The sequence below is a fragment of the Paramisgurnus dabryanus genome, chromosome 1, assembly GCF_030506205.2.
Source record: "Paramisgurnus dabryanus chromosome 1, PD_genome_1.1, whole genome shotgun sequence".
Taxonomy (NCBI): Eukaryota; Metazoa; Chordata; class Actinopteri; order Cypriniformes; family Cobitidae; genus Paramisgurnus; species Paramisgurnus dabryanus.
The window spans coordinates 19,192,944-19,210,821 of NC_133337.1; the positions used below are offsets into that span (position 1 = coordinate 19,192,944).

At 36.7% G+C, this 17,878-nt stretch overlaps 1 protein-coding gene across 3 annotated transcripts in view; it reads right to left on the minus strand.

Annotated features, from left to right (window-relative positions):
* The window catches only part of slco1c1 (solute carrier organic anion transporter family, member 1C1), a 43,703-nt gene extending 34,431 nt beyond the window's left edge, over positions 1 to 9,272 (minus strand). The window contains exons 1-4 of one of the 3 annotated variants that reach the window (XM_065264299.2): positions 8,947 to 9,272; positions 7,246 to 7,297; positions 6,974 to 7,128; positions 3,434 to 3,575 (exon numbers count right to left, since the gene is read on the minus strand). In XM_065264299.2, the coding sequence (XP_065120371.2) occupies positions 3,434 to 3,575; positions 6,974 to 7,060 (229 nt within the window). In that variant the 5' untranslated portion in view covers positions 7,061 to 7,128; positions 7,246 to 7,297; positions 8,947 to 9,272. The remainder of the gene's footprint in view (positions 1 to 3,433; positions 3,576 to 6,973; positions 7,129 to 7,245; positions 7,298 to 8,946) is intronic. The other 2 variants (XM_065264298.2, XM_065273348.2) reach the window with 2 other exon arrangements.
* Between the last annotated feature and the right edge of the window lie 8,606 nt (positions 9,273 to 17,878).

A 17,878-nucleotide genomic window follows, 5' to 3' on the forward strand; every position in this document is an offset into this window, starting at 1 on the left:
TGATACAACCAAGCAATCACTGAAAGATGCTTCAGACACGCTGATACATCCCCCTCAAAGTGGGTACATTTTTGTACATTTACAAGTGAACTTTTTAACATTAAAGGAATATTGCACTTTCATTAAACAAAAATACTGATAATTTACTGTCTGTCATCCAAGATGCTTGTCTTTTTTTGTTCAGTCGAGAAGAAATTATGTTTTTTGAGAAAAACATTCCAGGATTTTTCTTAATTTAATAAACCTTATTGGACCTCAACAGTTAAGTTTCAAAGCAGCTTTAAAGGGCTCTAAACAATCCCAACCGAGGCATAAGGGTTTTATCTATCCAAAAGATTATCATTTTTGGCAAGAAAACTTTTAAAACACAACAACTTGTCTTGCATTATCCATGTGACACACAGTGCGACATTGTGTACTACGTAATAAATGTTTACACATCACAAATGTGAAACGCACATTTGTGGACCATTTTAAATAATAAACGGACCCAAAGACATTAATTAGTATCATTTCGCATACAACAACATCTGAACGCTCCTCTTTCTCCTCGCTTGTAAACACTGGAGCGGTAGTTTCAGTTATGTCATGCTAGTGTGTCACACAGCTAGTGCAAAACGTTGTGATTTAAAAGTCCTCTTTTATTTTTATTTTTGAAAATGACAATCGTTTAGCTAGATAAGACCCTTATTTGGGATAATTTAGAGCCCTTTTAAATCTGCATTGAAACTGTAAACATGAGGTCGAATAAAGTCTTAAATTGAGAAAAATCCTGGAATCTTTAACTCAAACTTTATTTCTTCTTGACTGAACAAAGAAAAACATAAACATATGGGGTTAGAAAATTATCGGGATTTTTGTTTTATTAAATTGGAATATTGCTTTAACAATTTTAAAAGTTGAATTTTTTTTTGAAAAATGTAATTGATGTATATCAAACATGTAATTAGAGATGCATGAAAATTGTTAATGGCACACAGCCACTCAAAACACTAAGCCATGTGACATTTTTTTTTCTTACCACCCAATCATTCTAAATTATTATTATTACATCATGTCACAGATTTCTGAAAATGTTAAAGTAATGTTGTTGTCACTGATTTATGTCTACATCAGGTTTTACAGGGTTTTTTGTATTTCTGCAGCTTGTTTGCTCAAAATGTTTGCACTTATTTGTGGAATGAGGTTGATTGTGGCTGAAATGTCTGAAACACACTTATTTATTTTTGCACACAATACGAGGTGTATAAGCCATGGCTGTCATGCTAGTTGTTAGCTGCTCTTTTTTGCTGCCTTATGAGTAATGCCTTGAAGTATTAAATAAATTGATTGAATGCAAAACCAAGTGGTCTGGCTCTTCTTCTTTTTTGTGTTTTTTTGTTATAGCATATTGTGATTTAGGGTGAATGGAGGAGGAACATATAAATGTATAAATTGTTTATTAGTAAGATACTTAAATGTAATGCATTTTAAGTGAATTGGGTTTATTAATAAAGAATACATAATCCATTTTTTTAATGCATTTAAAACACATTGGATTAAGTAAAACTATTACATAAATTTTACTGGTTTCATTTACATATATCTAAAAAATATCTATCATATAAAGTTTATTTGTTTTTTTTAGATTAGAAGTATGTAATCCAAATGGATGGAAATGTTACATGTAATCAAAATACATAAATCTTATGAATTAGGCCTAAATATTTTTTTGAGTGTGGAATCCATTCAGCTGATCTCTGGGTCTGGGTGTATCACTTTTAGCATAGCTTAGCACAATCTATTGAATCTGATTAGACCATTAGCATCACAAAAAAAAACAAATAGTTAAAAAAAATCCTTATTAAAACTTGACTCTTCTGTAGTTACATCACGTACTAATACTGACGGCAAACTAAAAGTTGCGATTTTTTTCCATCTGTCTTTGTACACGGTGTAACTACAGAACAGTCAAGTTTTAAATAGGAAAAATATCGAAACTCTTTGGTCATGTTTAAGCGCGATGGTAATGGCCTAATCAGATTCAATGGATTATGCTAAGATATGCTAAAAGCGGTAGCGCCAGACACGAAAATAGGCTGAATGGATTCCAAAAAGGTAAAAATCAAATTTTTAACTCTAGGGAGCTGAAAAATGAGGAGGAGTGTCCCTTTAACCTCTGATTTTCTGAGTTTCCAGTAGTCTGCAAGTATACGAGAAATAAATATGCCAATGCCTCGTCGCATCATGGTAACAAAAGTTAAACTCACATGTAGAAACTTTCGGAGAGGCTAATTTTGCATCTGTTCAATAGTTCACGCATCCATGAAGAGAGGTCTTTGTGCACACAGCATAGTTTACAATAATAGAGGATATTTCATGGATTTAACAGGATGGGATTCTAAGAAATCCAGATCAGTGTTCATTTTATGCGGAGGTCCATCTAACCAAAGCGAAACATTTACAGAGCATTTGTAAACACATAGTAGCCTTTATTCGACACTTTGAGACACCAGTTAACACTTTTTGATAACGGGACGGAAGACAGCCGAGTGTGTGATGCTGACACATGATCTCTGTGAGGCTGCGCTTCTCGTCCCGTTTCCATGGCAACGCTCCTATGGAAACACTAGTTGCTAGGCTGATGGATGCGGCAGTGTATCTCCGTTTCGCTGCACTAGATCACAATGATGATCTTTAACCTAATCTACCCTGAACCTGGTGGTTTCCCAGACAGAGATTAGCATGAGGCAAGACAAGACCTTAGTTTTATTAGGATATATAACGAGTTTGCACAAACATGCCTTACTAAAAACATAACTTGTGTGCATTTTGAGGCAAAAAAAGGGCACTTATGTATTTTTTAGATATGTCAGTGCAAGCAAGCACTAGTCTAATCCCTGTCCGGGAAACCACCCCCATGAATTTTTGTGCACTACCATGATGGTAATTTCATGGAATTTTTCCTGTAAGTAACATGAAATAATGTAAACATATACACATGTAAATTGTCTACAGTACAATAATTAGTATATAAAGATAATATTTGTTTTTACTCTATAGTGAAATTAATAATTCTAAATGTATACAAAAAATGTGTAAAAAAAAAAACCTCCAGTCACTATTACAACACACATGAGAGTTATTATAAAGTGAAAACTTTTAAATAAATTTGCATTTGTTAATATGCGCAGCAGAACTCATTACATCTGCTTGAAACCTGTCTGATGTTCATGTTGTGTAACTTTGATCTGTCGGACCACCGCACTGCGTGCAGGATGACACAGAGTTGTAAATTTCAGCACGCATGGTGCGTCTCAGTATAATTTTACTGGTGTTAACACAGCACGGAGAGCAGTGTGAGGACAACAACCCCGGCAACTGCAGGTTATGTGATCCAAACGTCGGGAAATGATGCAGAGGGTCCGTTGACGCATTAACATCCGGTTCTTACCTATTTCAAAGCTGCCATCAATGACACCTATTAAGTAACTGGGGATGTCGAAGCGTCTTTCCAGCTGAGTTATTGTGCTTTTCATATAGCTCCCGGATAATGCCTTGGCGAAATAGGCAAAAGACAAGGCCATGAGGAACTTCTGTAATGAGACAGAAAGACAAGTTTTATTCACTTTTCACGTTTTTTTTTTCAATGCTGCGTGCACATCTCACACTCTACCTCATTAACCTATTTTCAGCCATGCGAGCATCTCGTCATTAATATGCATTTAAAATCGTAGGGGATAAAAACAGGGAGGTGGTTGGAGACGGTGGGTAGGGGGATGGTTAGGCAGGGGGCCGCATTTCTCGAGCCGCGCTGCATTGTGGGTACAAAAAGCGGATTAAGGGAGCTTATGTCATGCTCTTGAGCGACGCTGCTGCATTCAACCACGATGACTTAAGCTTCCGTATGTGCAAAACATCAGGAGAAATGAGCTGTTTGCTTCTGATGATCAAACGGTGAGACTTTCATGACTTCTGTTGGTCCACAACATCAGCATTCACAGTGTGTTTTTCACTCTTTACTATTGTGGGGTTACTTGTATGCACATCTTCTGCATTCATATGAATAAGAGGTGGAAAAAAATTGTAAAACATTCTGCTTTGTGTATTTTCTCAGTGTAAAGCTAAATCACTTTATGGAGCAGAATAAAAGTTTTGATAAAAGCATCATTGTATTGATGCTCTGTGGTTTCCCATGGCAACATAAATCCACCGTAAAAATATTTTTTATTACAGACACACATGAATAAGACACATAACCTAAACAAATGGAAACATTATTCAGATTCATATTCATCCATCACCTGTGGGCAAATAGATTACAAATATGATCTAGGTAGCTTATTAAAAACAGCAATGAGATTAAGTGGAGAGACTTTTGCTTTATTCTCTGTTGTCTCAGATGTTTCTAATGAGAATCTACTTAGATTTGCCAGGATTAATCCTCTTAGTCCACTCAAAAGTCCTTCATGTCTCCTGAACTATGAAAGAGCAAATTCTGACCATTAAAATCCTCGGGATGAAATTGTTGACAATCACTGTTCTGCTTTAAACACAAACCTTCACCCTATATAAATGAACACATAAAGCCACAGATTCACACCGAACATTGGGGGGAGGTACTCTGATGTCCTAGATAACATCACTGACAAATTTATAAAAGCACTGTCAATGCACTGGAACGTCTCTCATCTCCTTGGGTCGCAACTTGGATCATATGACACGTGGTCCAAATAACATGACCGGCAGCCAACAGCAACACGTGCACGCAGAGGCCTTTGGCTAATTTTCAGCTTTTACAACAGTCAAGAGATTTCTTCTGGAGCACATGGATCGCTTCACACACTTATGGATTTCCCAAGCATGTGCTCCATCGGTCAACAGGACTGACGCATGGCTACATTATTTTGTGATAGAGGACCAACAGATGTCTTTGCAGGTTGATAATAGCAAGTAAAACTCAAGAAGATTATGCGTCTAAAGCAACTATTTTGATTTCTTATTTCATACAGTATTTGGTGTTCCTTAGAAAGGTAAATTACACCAAATCTCACATTGAAATGTCAGGGTTGTTTTTAAGAAAAGGAAAAGAACAAAATACAATCTTTCGATTGTTGGGTGAAATATAACCCAGACAGTTTATTGACAGTTTTTATTCATTAGTTGACAAAGGTTTAGCCTCTTTTTTTGGCAATGTCTGACCTAAAATGTTTCCAAAGTTTTAATTTCTCATCTCATTGGAAAGAAAGCAAACTGTACAGCTAAAACACCATTGGAAATTCTAATCGGCTTTGCTATGAGGGTCTCTATGCGTGTAAATACAATACCTTTATTCATCAGCTTGAATTTCTCAAGCGTGCAGATCATTCAAGATCAAACCTCGGGCCAAAGCGAAGAATTTGGAAATCAGAAGTCACCCCTGTTAGCATTTATTGGGAGATTATGATCAGGACACATCTAAGAGTAATTCTCCGCACCCCTGCATGCTCTCAAAGACCCTTTGTTTGTGTTTTTCCTTTTATTCTGAATAATTTTATTCTAAGCGGTCTTATTCAAATATATTCTTAAATAAAAGCTGAATCTTAACGTGTAGAAAGATATTTAATGCCACTAAGTCTGTCATGCGGTGTCAATCACATTGTAAGGCCCAGAGTGTTTGGGGATTGATTTTAAATGCAAGTCAGCTGATAATGTCTTCAGCTTTTGCTCTTTATTTAACCCCTGGTTGTCAATCCCCTAACTGTTGTGACTACGCCTTTGTATATCTATCATCATGTGTGACTATGTAAAGATTATCTTTCTGCGGTTTCACACACCACTGTAATTACTGTTTGCTATAATTTAATGATAAAACTGATGTATTATGTCTAAAGTGTAAGTTAGTAAATAATCAGAACAAAATTCATAAAACATGAAAATCATGTTTTTAAACAAGACCAACACACTCAAAAAATGCTTGGTTATTTTTAACCCAGGGCTGGGTCAAAAAGGGACAAACCCAGAAATTAGGTTGAATTAATAATAAAAACAATTATATTTAACCCAACAACGGCATTTTGGGTTGAAACAACCCAGCATACAGTAGGTTAAATTACAAACCAAAGGGTTGGGTTCATGCCTTTTTGACCCAGCGTTCTTGAGTGAACCTCTTCATTATATAGATGGTTTCATCGCACAAAATCGTACGATTCTCATGAAAAAACAACAACGAAACTGAACCCCCCAACTCTGCACCTAACCCCAATGTCACAGGGGTCAAGGCAACGAATGTGGTCGTATGAATTAATACGACTTAATAATATGGCTAGCGACTTAACAAATCTCTGAAACAAATACTTTTTGGAAAATGTTTCAGTTTCCAAAAGATGAGGGGAGACGGTGAGCATGGATCACTGCTGTTTGTATTTGGCAGTCAGGAAAGAATTTGAGGATTTTTATCTAACATTGAATGCATTATTTTTACACAGTAACGTTAGCTCAGTGTAAAAGTTGATATGCTTCAGCTATAATTTGAAGTAAGGTGATTTACTGGTTAGCTATTTTGCTTGTTATCGGAAATAACATACTCTAAAAAGACTTTGCTGTTATCTAGTCTTCCGGAAGTTAAGTTTGGTGCACAAAAGCCGCTTGTTTATGTTTATAATACTTGCAATGGTGCACATGACAGTGAGTCTATAAAGGGAGTTTACATAGCTGAATGGATCTTCTGTGGCTGCTCTCATGGGACAACAGTCAAGTGTTCATGACATAACTGTAGTAAGCATTAGTAAGCTCGACCTGCACATATTTACATCATTAGTTATATTCATCTCAAGAGGAACAACGTTTTAAAACGTTCTCTGGCTCTGAAGATTTTACTCCAAACTGAAGTTAAATCTTGTTTTGGCTCAATGATGTCACATTTTAACAAGTTCATGTTATCTATAAACCACTGGGCTTGCAGGTGTACAAATACACAAGTTCCTTCTCACCAGTTGAACACAGTTGATTTTACCTTTAGACTTGAGCAACATTGTCTCCCTCCTCTCGCAGATTTCGGCCCGTTTTCCGGTGATGGTCTCTCCTTGTTTGGCAGGTCCATCCTTCAAACAAAAAAACTTTTGTTTCTTTGGGTGACGTATCCGTGATATATCTTGGCATGTATCACCCCTGCAAGAGACACAATATATCACAATAAGTGAACCACATTTCACTTCCAACGACTGATTTTAACAGAAATGTGGGGTTCTTTAAAAAGGTTTAAAGAAAGAAGTTGAGAAATCGTACAATGGTAGATCGTGGGTGAATGATATTCCTGCAATTCTTTGAAGTGACAAGTCTAAAAATAGAAGCAAAAAAAAGAAGAAGATAAAAGTAAAGGTACCAAGGAGAAATGTGCATCTATTTGTAACAAGAGCGTTTTTTCATCTCTTACAACACTCTGGTTAAAGTTTCAGATATGTAAAATAATAATTGTCATAATAGACATCATAACAAAAAATAAATGGTCAGAATATCTATTACTTCCCATACTGGTAACAAATGTATACATATATGTATCTGTTTTAAGGGGTTCTGCCCCAGTAATAGCTTGGAACCATTTTTGACCATTTTTCTGGCAGTGAACTTGACCTCAAGTCCTTTGTATTAAACATTTATTAGACACTCCAGCTATTGATTGTATATGAGACTGTCCCATAAAGACTGTTCATTTAGCAATTCAAGCACTGATTGTGTATTCTGATTGAACCTGATGAGCGTCTGAGGGCAGACACATCAGTCAAAGAAATATTAACTGAACTATAAATACCAGAGGCTGCCTTGAATTCATAAACATGAAAAGCATGCAACCTTGTTTAGAAATATTGCTGTGGCCTTTACAGCCACATTCAAGTTGCCATATTTACTAATTATTTGTTTAGCCATTTTTTATTGCATTTCTTGCTAGGGGCTTTCCCCATTGAGTAACCTGAGGTCTGGCGTTTTGTTCACATATATAATCCTGTAATTCATTATTCAGCCCTTTGTAGAGACTGATCATTGGACTAATATACCTAAACCTGTTCACATTTTTAATACTGGATCTGTAAAAATGAAACAATTTAGTGGCTTTTCAAATATTAAAAGACAACGCAATCAACAGGAAACAACATTCAGTCAAAGGTTAAAACAAAGATGATTTTGTGACTACACAACACTGTAAAACATAAGACAATAGATAATAGCAATATAAGTTTTTGTTTTTTAAATAAGTAAATTACTTATTGTAGTTTGATTTATGCAAATAATGAAACAAATGATCTGCATCAGCCCATCTCCAGCCCATTGATCAGGTTCGAACCTCCAACCTTTCATTTGCATGCCCAAATATTTAACCACTAGTGGCTAAAACCTTAAAACTTTTTTGAAAATTGATGCAGTGGCTAATCAAAGAAATGAAGGTCTTGTGAACTGATGTGGATGAGTGGTCATGACAACCAGTTCTCAAGTGCGACTAATTAACCAGCAGCGCATATGAATTCACGCAAAACCCGTGACTGAGTGACTAATCCACGGAACAACATCTCACAGACATCCTTACACAAGTGCATTTATAAACGGCATTGCACAGACTAATGTGGTGCTGCATGAAAACGTGCTACAATCCCCGCGCATGCATCACTTAACATAATATTTGTATTATTGTTTTCCTCGTGTTCTTTGCGCTATGATTATGCCTCAGTTCTCACAACTAGCCTACTCCAGTGAACAGCACAAACAAATATCAGCTCTCATGCAGACCTACTTTTAACGAGATGATCTTTAATCGCTCCTCCAACGCACACACGCGTCTTTGCGCACTGTCAAAGAGATTTTTAAATCATGTCATGCGCGCACGCAATGCATATCCATAATTTGTAAGCAAAGCGCGAGATGAATCAGGTCAAAATGTCTCGTGCCTGTCTGTCTGTATTGGTATAGACAGAAGAACAATTATGATAGACTCACCGAACCCTTAAAGAGATCCACTGCTGTGCGTCTGCGTCTCCTGGCTGTTATACAATCTATGGATATGTAAGTGTCTCCTGCGGTCCAGTATGAGTGTGTATCGAGCAGATGTGTCTGGTTTTCATGGGAAATAAAGTTCCCACGGGTTGCTGAAGAAGAGGAAAGGCACTTGGTCGCGAGGTGTTTTCTAACACTCCCACTCGTATCCACTCGTCTTTTCGCTTTCGGCTCGATGTTTTCACGTAGTTTGATCTTTTTGACGTCAATCCTGTAGGTTTCCACGAGCCTTTGCTGAGAACTGAAACAGTTCTTCTGCTGCTGGATTGATTGAGCTGAAACACGTGACGAGCGCGAAGCGCGTCTATGGATTGATCAGATCCTGAGAAAATGCGCGCGCGCATCATCTGATCGCACTTTGTGAACGTTTATTTTAACGAGACGATAACAGCTCATAATTTCTTTATTTAAATACAATTTAATAAAGTCTTTACAGATCATTTCTGATCCGTAATAAATAAAGAGACCAAAGCAAGTTGTAACTGGGTTCAGTTAAGTTTCGCATTAAACCTTGTTTTCACCAGCAGTGGTTTTGTATGTTTATTTCCAACACTTAGTATTTCATAATTGCTTTATAGTTTAAATTTAGTCTATTTATTTCAATGTTCTCATATATAGGCTAAACATTTGCGTTTTTATGATTGTTGAATGTAAACTGATATACACATCTAATGGTTCGTATTTTACCTGACAATGTTTATGAAAAACGGACTAACAGATTACAAAAAGGAACTTTTATTATACATTTAATATGTTTCAGTTAAGTTTATATAGTTTAGTCTGTATAGGCTAACACAAGAATAAAGTAAAACTATACATTATCACTTATCAGCATTCAGGAGTCCTTTGATTATAAAGATAAGTTACTTGCCTGAGGGAAAACTGTGCCAGCAAGAAAAACTGGAGCTGTACATCAAAACGAAGTAAATGAAAAATAAATTCACTCAATGCCAAGACCAAATGTCACAGATCATATTTATCTAACACCCACAACTATATTTCATAGAAGACAATCTTTTTAATAGGATATGTGTAAAATTTTATTGTCAATGAAGTCCTCAAATATAAAGGTAGGGTGGAAACAAGGCAATGCACATTACCTTGTTTCCATGGAGATGACCAAGCCACAATATGACAGTTGTTATAACCTTCTGACTGTGGATTACACGCAGTCTATTCTTTATGATAATGTTCATGGAAGGTACCCATAAAGTGTGAACTGCTCTATATCTCCAAACTGATACTATTGTGAATAAATTGTACCAATACTTCTAATAATTGAAAATGATAAGTTAAGAAGAATTCAATACCCAGAGCATCCAATAGACTGGGGCATATCTATATTTACAGAACATATCGTTACAACACAGTCAGTGCATGGACTAATTTACAGAGTAAATAACTTTCATTTACATTGGATGCCATTATTACTTACATTAATGGACATATAAAATCCCCCTCATATTTATTTTCACAGGACAAATCTTCATCTCCCCGCACCAGTGCTATTTCATTTCTCTATCAAACAGAAATTTGAGTGACTGATTCAGGGTGTAATTGACATCTGTTTATGTATAGGTGTCACGGGTATAACTGAGCTAAAATAAGACAAATGGACATCAGCACTCGATTCCAAATTGTCTTTATACAGACATGATATACAAACTGCTGTTTTTTAGTTGTTGCCACACACTTTAGTCCATTTTTTAAGTACACGCTTGGCTTTAAATGTGTTTTTGGCATTAGTAATCTCTTGTTGTTTGTGGTTGTATGGCAGAATTCTTGGCCAGCTATTTGTAATAGGATTTTGTTAATCCATTCCTGCATGCCCGATGCAGCGGTCGGTCGAACAAACGGCTATTTTAATTTAGTCTTTTATAACTTATGACGAAACAAGTGCAGGACTTAGAATAATAAATATAGCTGTGTTTATGGATAGTGAGCTGAATGACTTCTCTTGCATCAGAGAAAAGTCAATGAAGCATATACATAATGGGTTATTCTGGGACATTTAGATGTGTGTGATATCAGCAGAACAAAAAAAGTCCTTGAAATGATTTCATTTCTAGAAAGACACAATGTTTTGTATACATCTGAGGGCCACATACAACGTCATAGACATTATGTGCTAAAGATTCATCTTAACATCTGCCAGTGGTTTAACATAACCTCAGATGTTCCTGATAACAGATTTCAGCAGTTCCCGTTCTATAAGAAAACATTTCTGCCTGTGGATACCTGTCTGATGCTCTGGGGTTGTTTTATGCATCGTCTACAACACTAATGACCTCAATGGAGAGGGTGTAACGCCAAGGCCTGTGACTCATTATTCACATAATCACCACAATTCTTTCTTCCCCCCTCTCTCTCTCTTTCTCTCTCTCAGACAAGGGAGACCTACATTTTCTGCACAGGCAAATTTGTGCAGAGTGGTTGTTAAATTAGATGATATGTTTTCTTGATTTCTGAGAGATGTATTAATGTATGAGAAAACATAAATATAAAGCAGAATGGGCCATTTAAGGTCATCACATCTGTGAATATCTCATATAATAAAATGAATGAACAGGAGACTGCTTTCCCTAAATGTTTTAAACGTGAAAGAAACTGTTTTAAATAGACAGGTGACCCAGAATAGTTTCGCTGATAGAAATTTTAGTTAAATATATATAATCATCATATAATTGGGGATAGTTTTTACTTGGTCACTATAGTGTTGGACGGGTTACTTGGGCCTGGTAAAAAGAACCTGGTTCGTATCAGGATGTTTTTTCAGTGGAGATTTTGTTGGCTTTATGCACTGTAATAAAGTCGATTCAATTTAAAGAAATAAAGCAACTGGCTGCAAAGCTTTATAACATTGGAATGCTCAATTCTGATTGGCCAGTCAAAACATTAACAGGTTTAAATATGTCTTGTAATAACATTTATAACTTTATATATAAAAATGATTCAACGAAATAGTGTTTTTAGGACATGTCTTCTCTTATCTTAAAATCCAAAGTAAATGGGTTTTCTCAATATTTAGTGTTCCTTATCTAACTTATGAGGTAAATAGCTGTGTAATAAGTGGGATAATGTACAGGCGGCCTAATACAAGAGTAAAGCAAGACTGTCGGGGCTTATTTATCGGCTGCCTATATGCCTTACATATTTTAGTTCACATAAATTTTTCATTTATTTACTTTGGTTCATATAGGGTGGTTTCCTGGAGAAGGCTTATTCAAGTCCCAGACTAAAATGAATGTTTAAGCTGGGTTAAGTTAAAGGGATACGCCAGCATTTAGCATCAAGTAGTATCAGTACACTGAAAAAATATATTCATTTAATTTACTCAATTTTTTTAAGGGAAGTGGTTGCAATCAATTTATTTAAGCTTTTTTGTTTTGTTTTGCCTTTCTAATTTTCTTTGCTAAAATGTAGCTTAAATAAATTGATTGCAACCACTTAAGGGCGATTTATAGTCGTGCGTAGGTGCTACGCCGTAGCTACGGCGTAGGCTATCCGTAGCCTGTGCGTAGCTCTGCGTAGCCTGACGCGCACCTCACAAAATTCCTAACAGCACGTCGGCTCTACGCGGACCGCAAGCTCTGTGATTGGTCCACCAGAACCCCTCCCGTCAGGTAAAAAAACTGCGTCATAGGTATTTCCGGTTGAGACGGTGAAAACAAAGATGAGCCAAGTTGAGGAGTGATTTAACTCAAACTGCAACATAAGTCGCTGTTTATTTACTTCCATCATTGCTGGTCTTCTCAAATTATACACAACAAGTTGCTATTTCTTCTTCGTTTGTGGGTTAACTTGCTTAGCTTCTTCTTCTCTGACGACTTCTGCTGCTACTGTGGTTACACGCGTGATTACTGCCAACCAGCGGTTTCGCGTGTGTTTGCACGTCGACGCGGACGGCGACGCACAAGTATAAATGAAAACCGACGCGGAACCTACGCCGTAGCTGCTACGCCGTAGGACCTACGCACGACTATAAATCGCCCTTTACCTTAAAAAAATGTAGTAAATTGAATGAATCATTTTTTTTCAGTGTAGAAAACCAGTAATATTTTTAAATTACTGTGTCTCTCCCCTTCATATCGCCCGGAGATGAGAGATTAGTGTATTTTTAGCCTGGAAAAAATCCTCAGATGACGCAAAATCGTCATTTTGTGTCTTCGGAGGATTTTTTGGCCAGAGGCTTAAAACTACAGCCAGTATTAGTAGCTAGTTCCGCATTTTTTCACCACGTCCATATGGGGTGGGATCTCACTTACAGAATGTTAAGATAGTGTCAGCCATCTTTAGAAGCTAAGCTAACAGGCTATTCCTCCCTGGAGAAAGTTTGAATAACAATGGCGGAAGGTAGTGTTGAGGTTGAAATGGCAGAAGGGGATTTCGAAGAGCTGTTGAGGGAATTGTATATTCGTGGCTACCTTTATAAGCCACAATACAGCGAAGAGCTGAGGCAGATGGAGGTACACAAAACAAAGAAGCGGAGGGAGCCCGGACTGGCGCGAGCTTGGATGGACTAGTAGTGCCTGTACTCTCGCTGTGTGCCTTCTGTACAAAATTTTTGCATCAGATCAGGACATGGACGTTTGTGTGGTGAATGGTTTGTGGAAGAGAGGTACTACTACTTGCGTTTTGGTGTGTTTGTTTCATAGACGGATTTCGTCTCACAAGCACAAGCTCTGAGCCCGTGCATCTGCGAAGTAAACGTATTGTGCTGTTTACGCGTTTGTGTGCAGCACTTTCTTCTTTAAGATTATTTACACGTTTGGCCAAGCACTCTCAAAAATAAATAATTTCCTATGACACAATTTGTTTGTGTGGTGAACCAACCACCCAAGCTTCGTACTTGTATATGGACACCAGCATCCTGGATACATATTTTAGAATCCTAAACTGGAAGCGACAGCCAAAGCCTGCTGGGATAAACAGACGTCTGATTATAAAGTGAGTGTTTGTATTTTCTTTCTTATACTAACGTTGCATGTATATACACAATAGCATATCTGAGCGAGCGGTGTTCTGGATTAGTGGTGGTGGCTTGCAGAGCCGTGCATTGTGGGAGTTGTAGTTTCCCATACAAATGCGGCCTAAAGTGACGTTCTGTCTTTTCTCGGTCAAATAGGCACCAAATTCTTAATTTCTGTTACATTTCGACTACAAATATGACCCACTTTCAATAAAAATTAACGTTTCTACAGATGAAATATCCCTTTAAAAACAACTTGTGCTGACATATCTTAACATATATCAGTGCTACTGTTTTGTCTCAAGATTCACACCTGTAAGGTTTTTTGTAAAAACTACTTAAATGTCCCAATATAACTATGGCCTAGTCCTGGATTAATCTAAACCCTGTCCGGGAAACCGGCCCAGTGTATTAAATAGTAATATAACTTTCCCATATAAGAATAGGTTCTGTCAATCATTAAATAAATTCCACATAATTATACATAAAACTGCATTGTTGACATGCGATTTAAAGAAAGTTTTTCTTTATTCTGCAAAATAGCACATTCAAAAGTATAACAAAAATTGGATTTTGATCATTTTGTATTCCACTCAAAAAAAATCTCATTTGCTGCATGTATTATAATTAACATGCAAGAACCAAATACAAAAAAAGCAATTTAAATCAATTTGAAATCATTCTATACCTTTTTAACTTGAATCTATTGTTTGCTATTTTAAGGACAAACCTAGAGCTTTGAGTTTTCTTTCTTTAAATGTTAAGCGGCCATACTATTTAAAACTCTTTTTTTAGTAATCTCAGCTTTTTCTTCACCAAACCATAATGTTGTTTTTTACAGAGGATCCACCAGATGAAAATCTAAGTATGTAATATATCACAGTTAATATCGCAACAAACCATAATTTACAATAGTAACAGTATACTTAACAAGCCAAATGAACACATCACTCATGTTCGTTGTACAAACAGTATAGGATGGATTAGACAAGTTCAGTACCTTCTGAACTAAACAATGATGTTTACCACAAAAAATGTAGTTTTACCTCAGAGGATCCACAGTGAGGTCATGCGGGGTTGTTTCCACAGCTGTGATGTTCATTAATAATGAATGTTGTCACGGGAGGACCAACTCCTTTATTGATCTATAAAGTCGGAGGTGGATTAAACAGGTGCTTCCATTAGTCAAAATGCTGAGATGTTCTCCATGGGCTAGAGGACGTGTCTGATGTTTCTGCACACGCTCAGTCCAGTTACCAATCCACAATTCACCTTCCAGAATTTCGGTTGGGATGAGAAAAGCTTATAACCAGTTTAGGAGATGTTAAAGGAATCACACATAAACCAAACCTTGTCATGTCAATACAATCTAAAAATGTTGGGTTGTTATAACACATGGTTGGGTAAATATTGCACTCTAAAAATTCTGGGTTATTTTGATATAGAGGGTTTTCACCGACGTCACGTTCTGGGCGGTAACCCGGATGCGCGGCCATTGTGGAGGCACTCGGTGTAAAGAACTGAATGGAGTACAATGGAATATTGTGCGCTTTGGATACTTCAAGTGAATTTAGACATGTCTAAACAACAGAAAACGCATCTAAGATGCAAAGGCATATAGAGAAGGACTTGTATTTCGAGAAATTACAATTTATAGGCGGTGCAGATCCCTACGAGTTAGCTCCCTCTTCTTGGATTCGTGAAGACCCGGCGATTCTTCCTTCACTTGCATCACGCCGAGCCCAAAGTGTCAGCTTTATTTATATAGCAAATTTAAAATAGCCAGTGTCCTACCAAAGTGCTTTACAATAAAAAAGCACACAATAAAAGCAATAATTGTTTTTACCATTTACTATTAAAAATATTATTACAATAGAAACTTGTTATAAGCAATTAAACACAGTGGTATTAAGCCATTGCAGCGCAAATTTCAGTTGTGCTTAAGTACATTTTGTGCATACACTAAAAGTATACTTTTAAAAAGTACATATTAAATACTCTTTAAATAAAGCACAACAAGTAGAAGCATACTTGTTTTATACTTTATGTACGTCAATCATATTTCTAATACAATATTTTTCCTGAGCTTTGCCAACCACAAGCGCCTCCTCTGATAATTTCTTGCATTCCTTTCCCTGGTTTTTAATAACTTTTGAAATACGCTAATATTCCAAATGTTTTTTCTCGCTCTGTCCTGTTGGTACAACCTCAAACACGGCAATAATCAACCATTTTCCCCTCACAACGTTCGGATATACATCAGTGCCTGTGCTCTGTTGTGATGCGGAGTGCCTCCAATATGGCGACCTCCACTCTGATGACGCGTCGTGAAAACCCTCTATAAATATATTAAAATAACTAAGTATGCACCGAATCCAGATTTTTTGCGTTCGGCCAAATATGAATCCGAATACCGAATCCTACTCGCATCCTTATTCCATTAACACAGTAAAACACATTAATGAAGTAAACAACGTCCACAGCAGTGTATTTTTCATTTTATTTGATCTTAAATGTAAAAAAAGTGGGAAAAACTATTTTGACAATTACCATAAGCCTATGCATAATTAAAGCGATGCGGTGTGATGCGCTAGTTTTTTCCAGGTGCATCCACGAAATGTGAATCGCCCCTAAGGCTCACTGAAAAAAAATGCTTATTTCCACTTCAGCACCCGATGTGTGTAATCAACGGCCGCGTGATATCGACCAGCGTACAGTAGTGCAAGCCTAGGGTTAGGTGGAAAAAAATCTATGATTCGGCCGAACCCCGTCAAAAAGCCCAGTATTCGTCCGAATCCAAATCCTAGATAGGGTACATCCCTAAAAATAACCCAGAAAATGTCTATACTTGACCCAAAAATGGGTTAAAACAACCCAGCACTTTTTAGAGTGTGGACAGAACCAAGCAATGAGTTATGCTGTGTGGTTGTTACCCGACCATGGGTTTAAACAACCCAGAATTTGGGCTGAAAAAAACTCAGCATGGGTTTATTTATAACCCAAAGGTTGATCCTGTCCAATATTTACCCAAATAAAACCCAACATTTTTAACGTGTAAGGGTAGTTCATCCTGCCTGTTATAATAGCCTACAGTAAATCAGTGACTTCTCTTATTAATTAGTTATAACATGGCCTGCATTAAATCTGCATTTATTCAACTCTGGGTTATTTTCAACACAGCGTTGGATCAAAACGGGACAATCCAGCATAGGTTAAATAACGTGTATCCTTGTTTAACCCAATGCTGGGTTTAGGGGTGATTTAACAATATATCCTTTGACCACTCAGGAGATATTTGGTACTTGAAGGTCACACAAGGCCAGGTTCTTTAAGGTCTCCAAGTATGAATTACACATAAGCTTCAGCATGTGAATGCCAGGAACACAGTTACTGTAATCTCATTCTATGTCTAAAAAGCTGATTCAGAATAGTTATGGCTGTCAGTATAAGAAATCTATGGTTTTAGACAAATCTGCTGCTAATGAGTTAAAGGAACACGTCCCTCAATTCATAATCCAATTATATAAACGTCCTTTCTTTATATTCTCCCAAATACACCTTACAGCTGTAATACTTCATACTGAATACAAACAAAAATTGTGTTTATGTTTCATAGCATTAGTTCAACATAAAGTTGGCATGCATCTAAAAATAATAGGGTGTGTATATAAAAATTTTTTTCCCCTCAGAATGAGAGATTTCATGCATGTTTCTGCACTCTTAAAAAATGTGCTTCACAATGCTATAGAAGAACCGTCTAAATGGTTCTTTAAAGCACCTTTAACCCCTGTAGCACCTTTCTATTTCACAAAAGGTTCGTTAAGGTAAAAAAAAGGATCTTTAGATTATAAACACGTATAAAAGAAATGATTCTTTAAAGAACCTTTGACTAAATGGTTCTTTAAG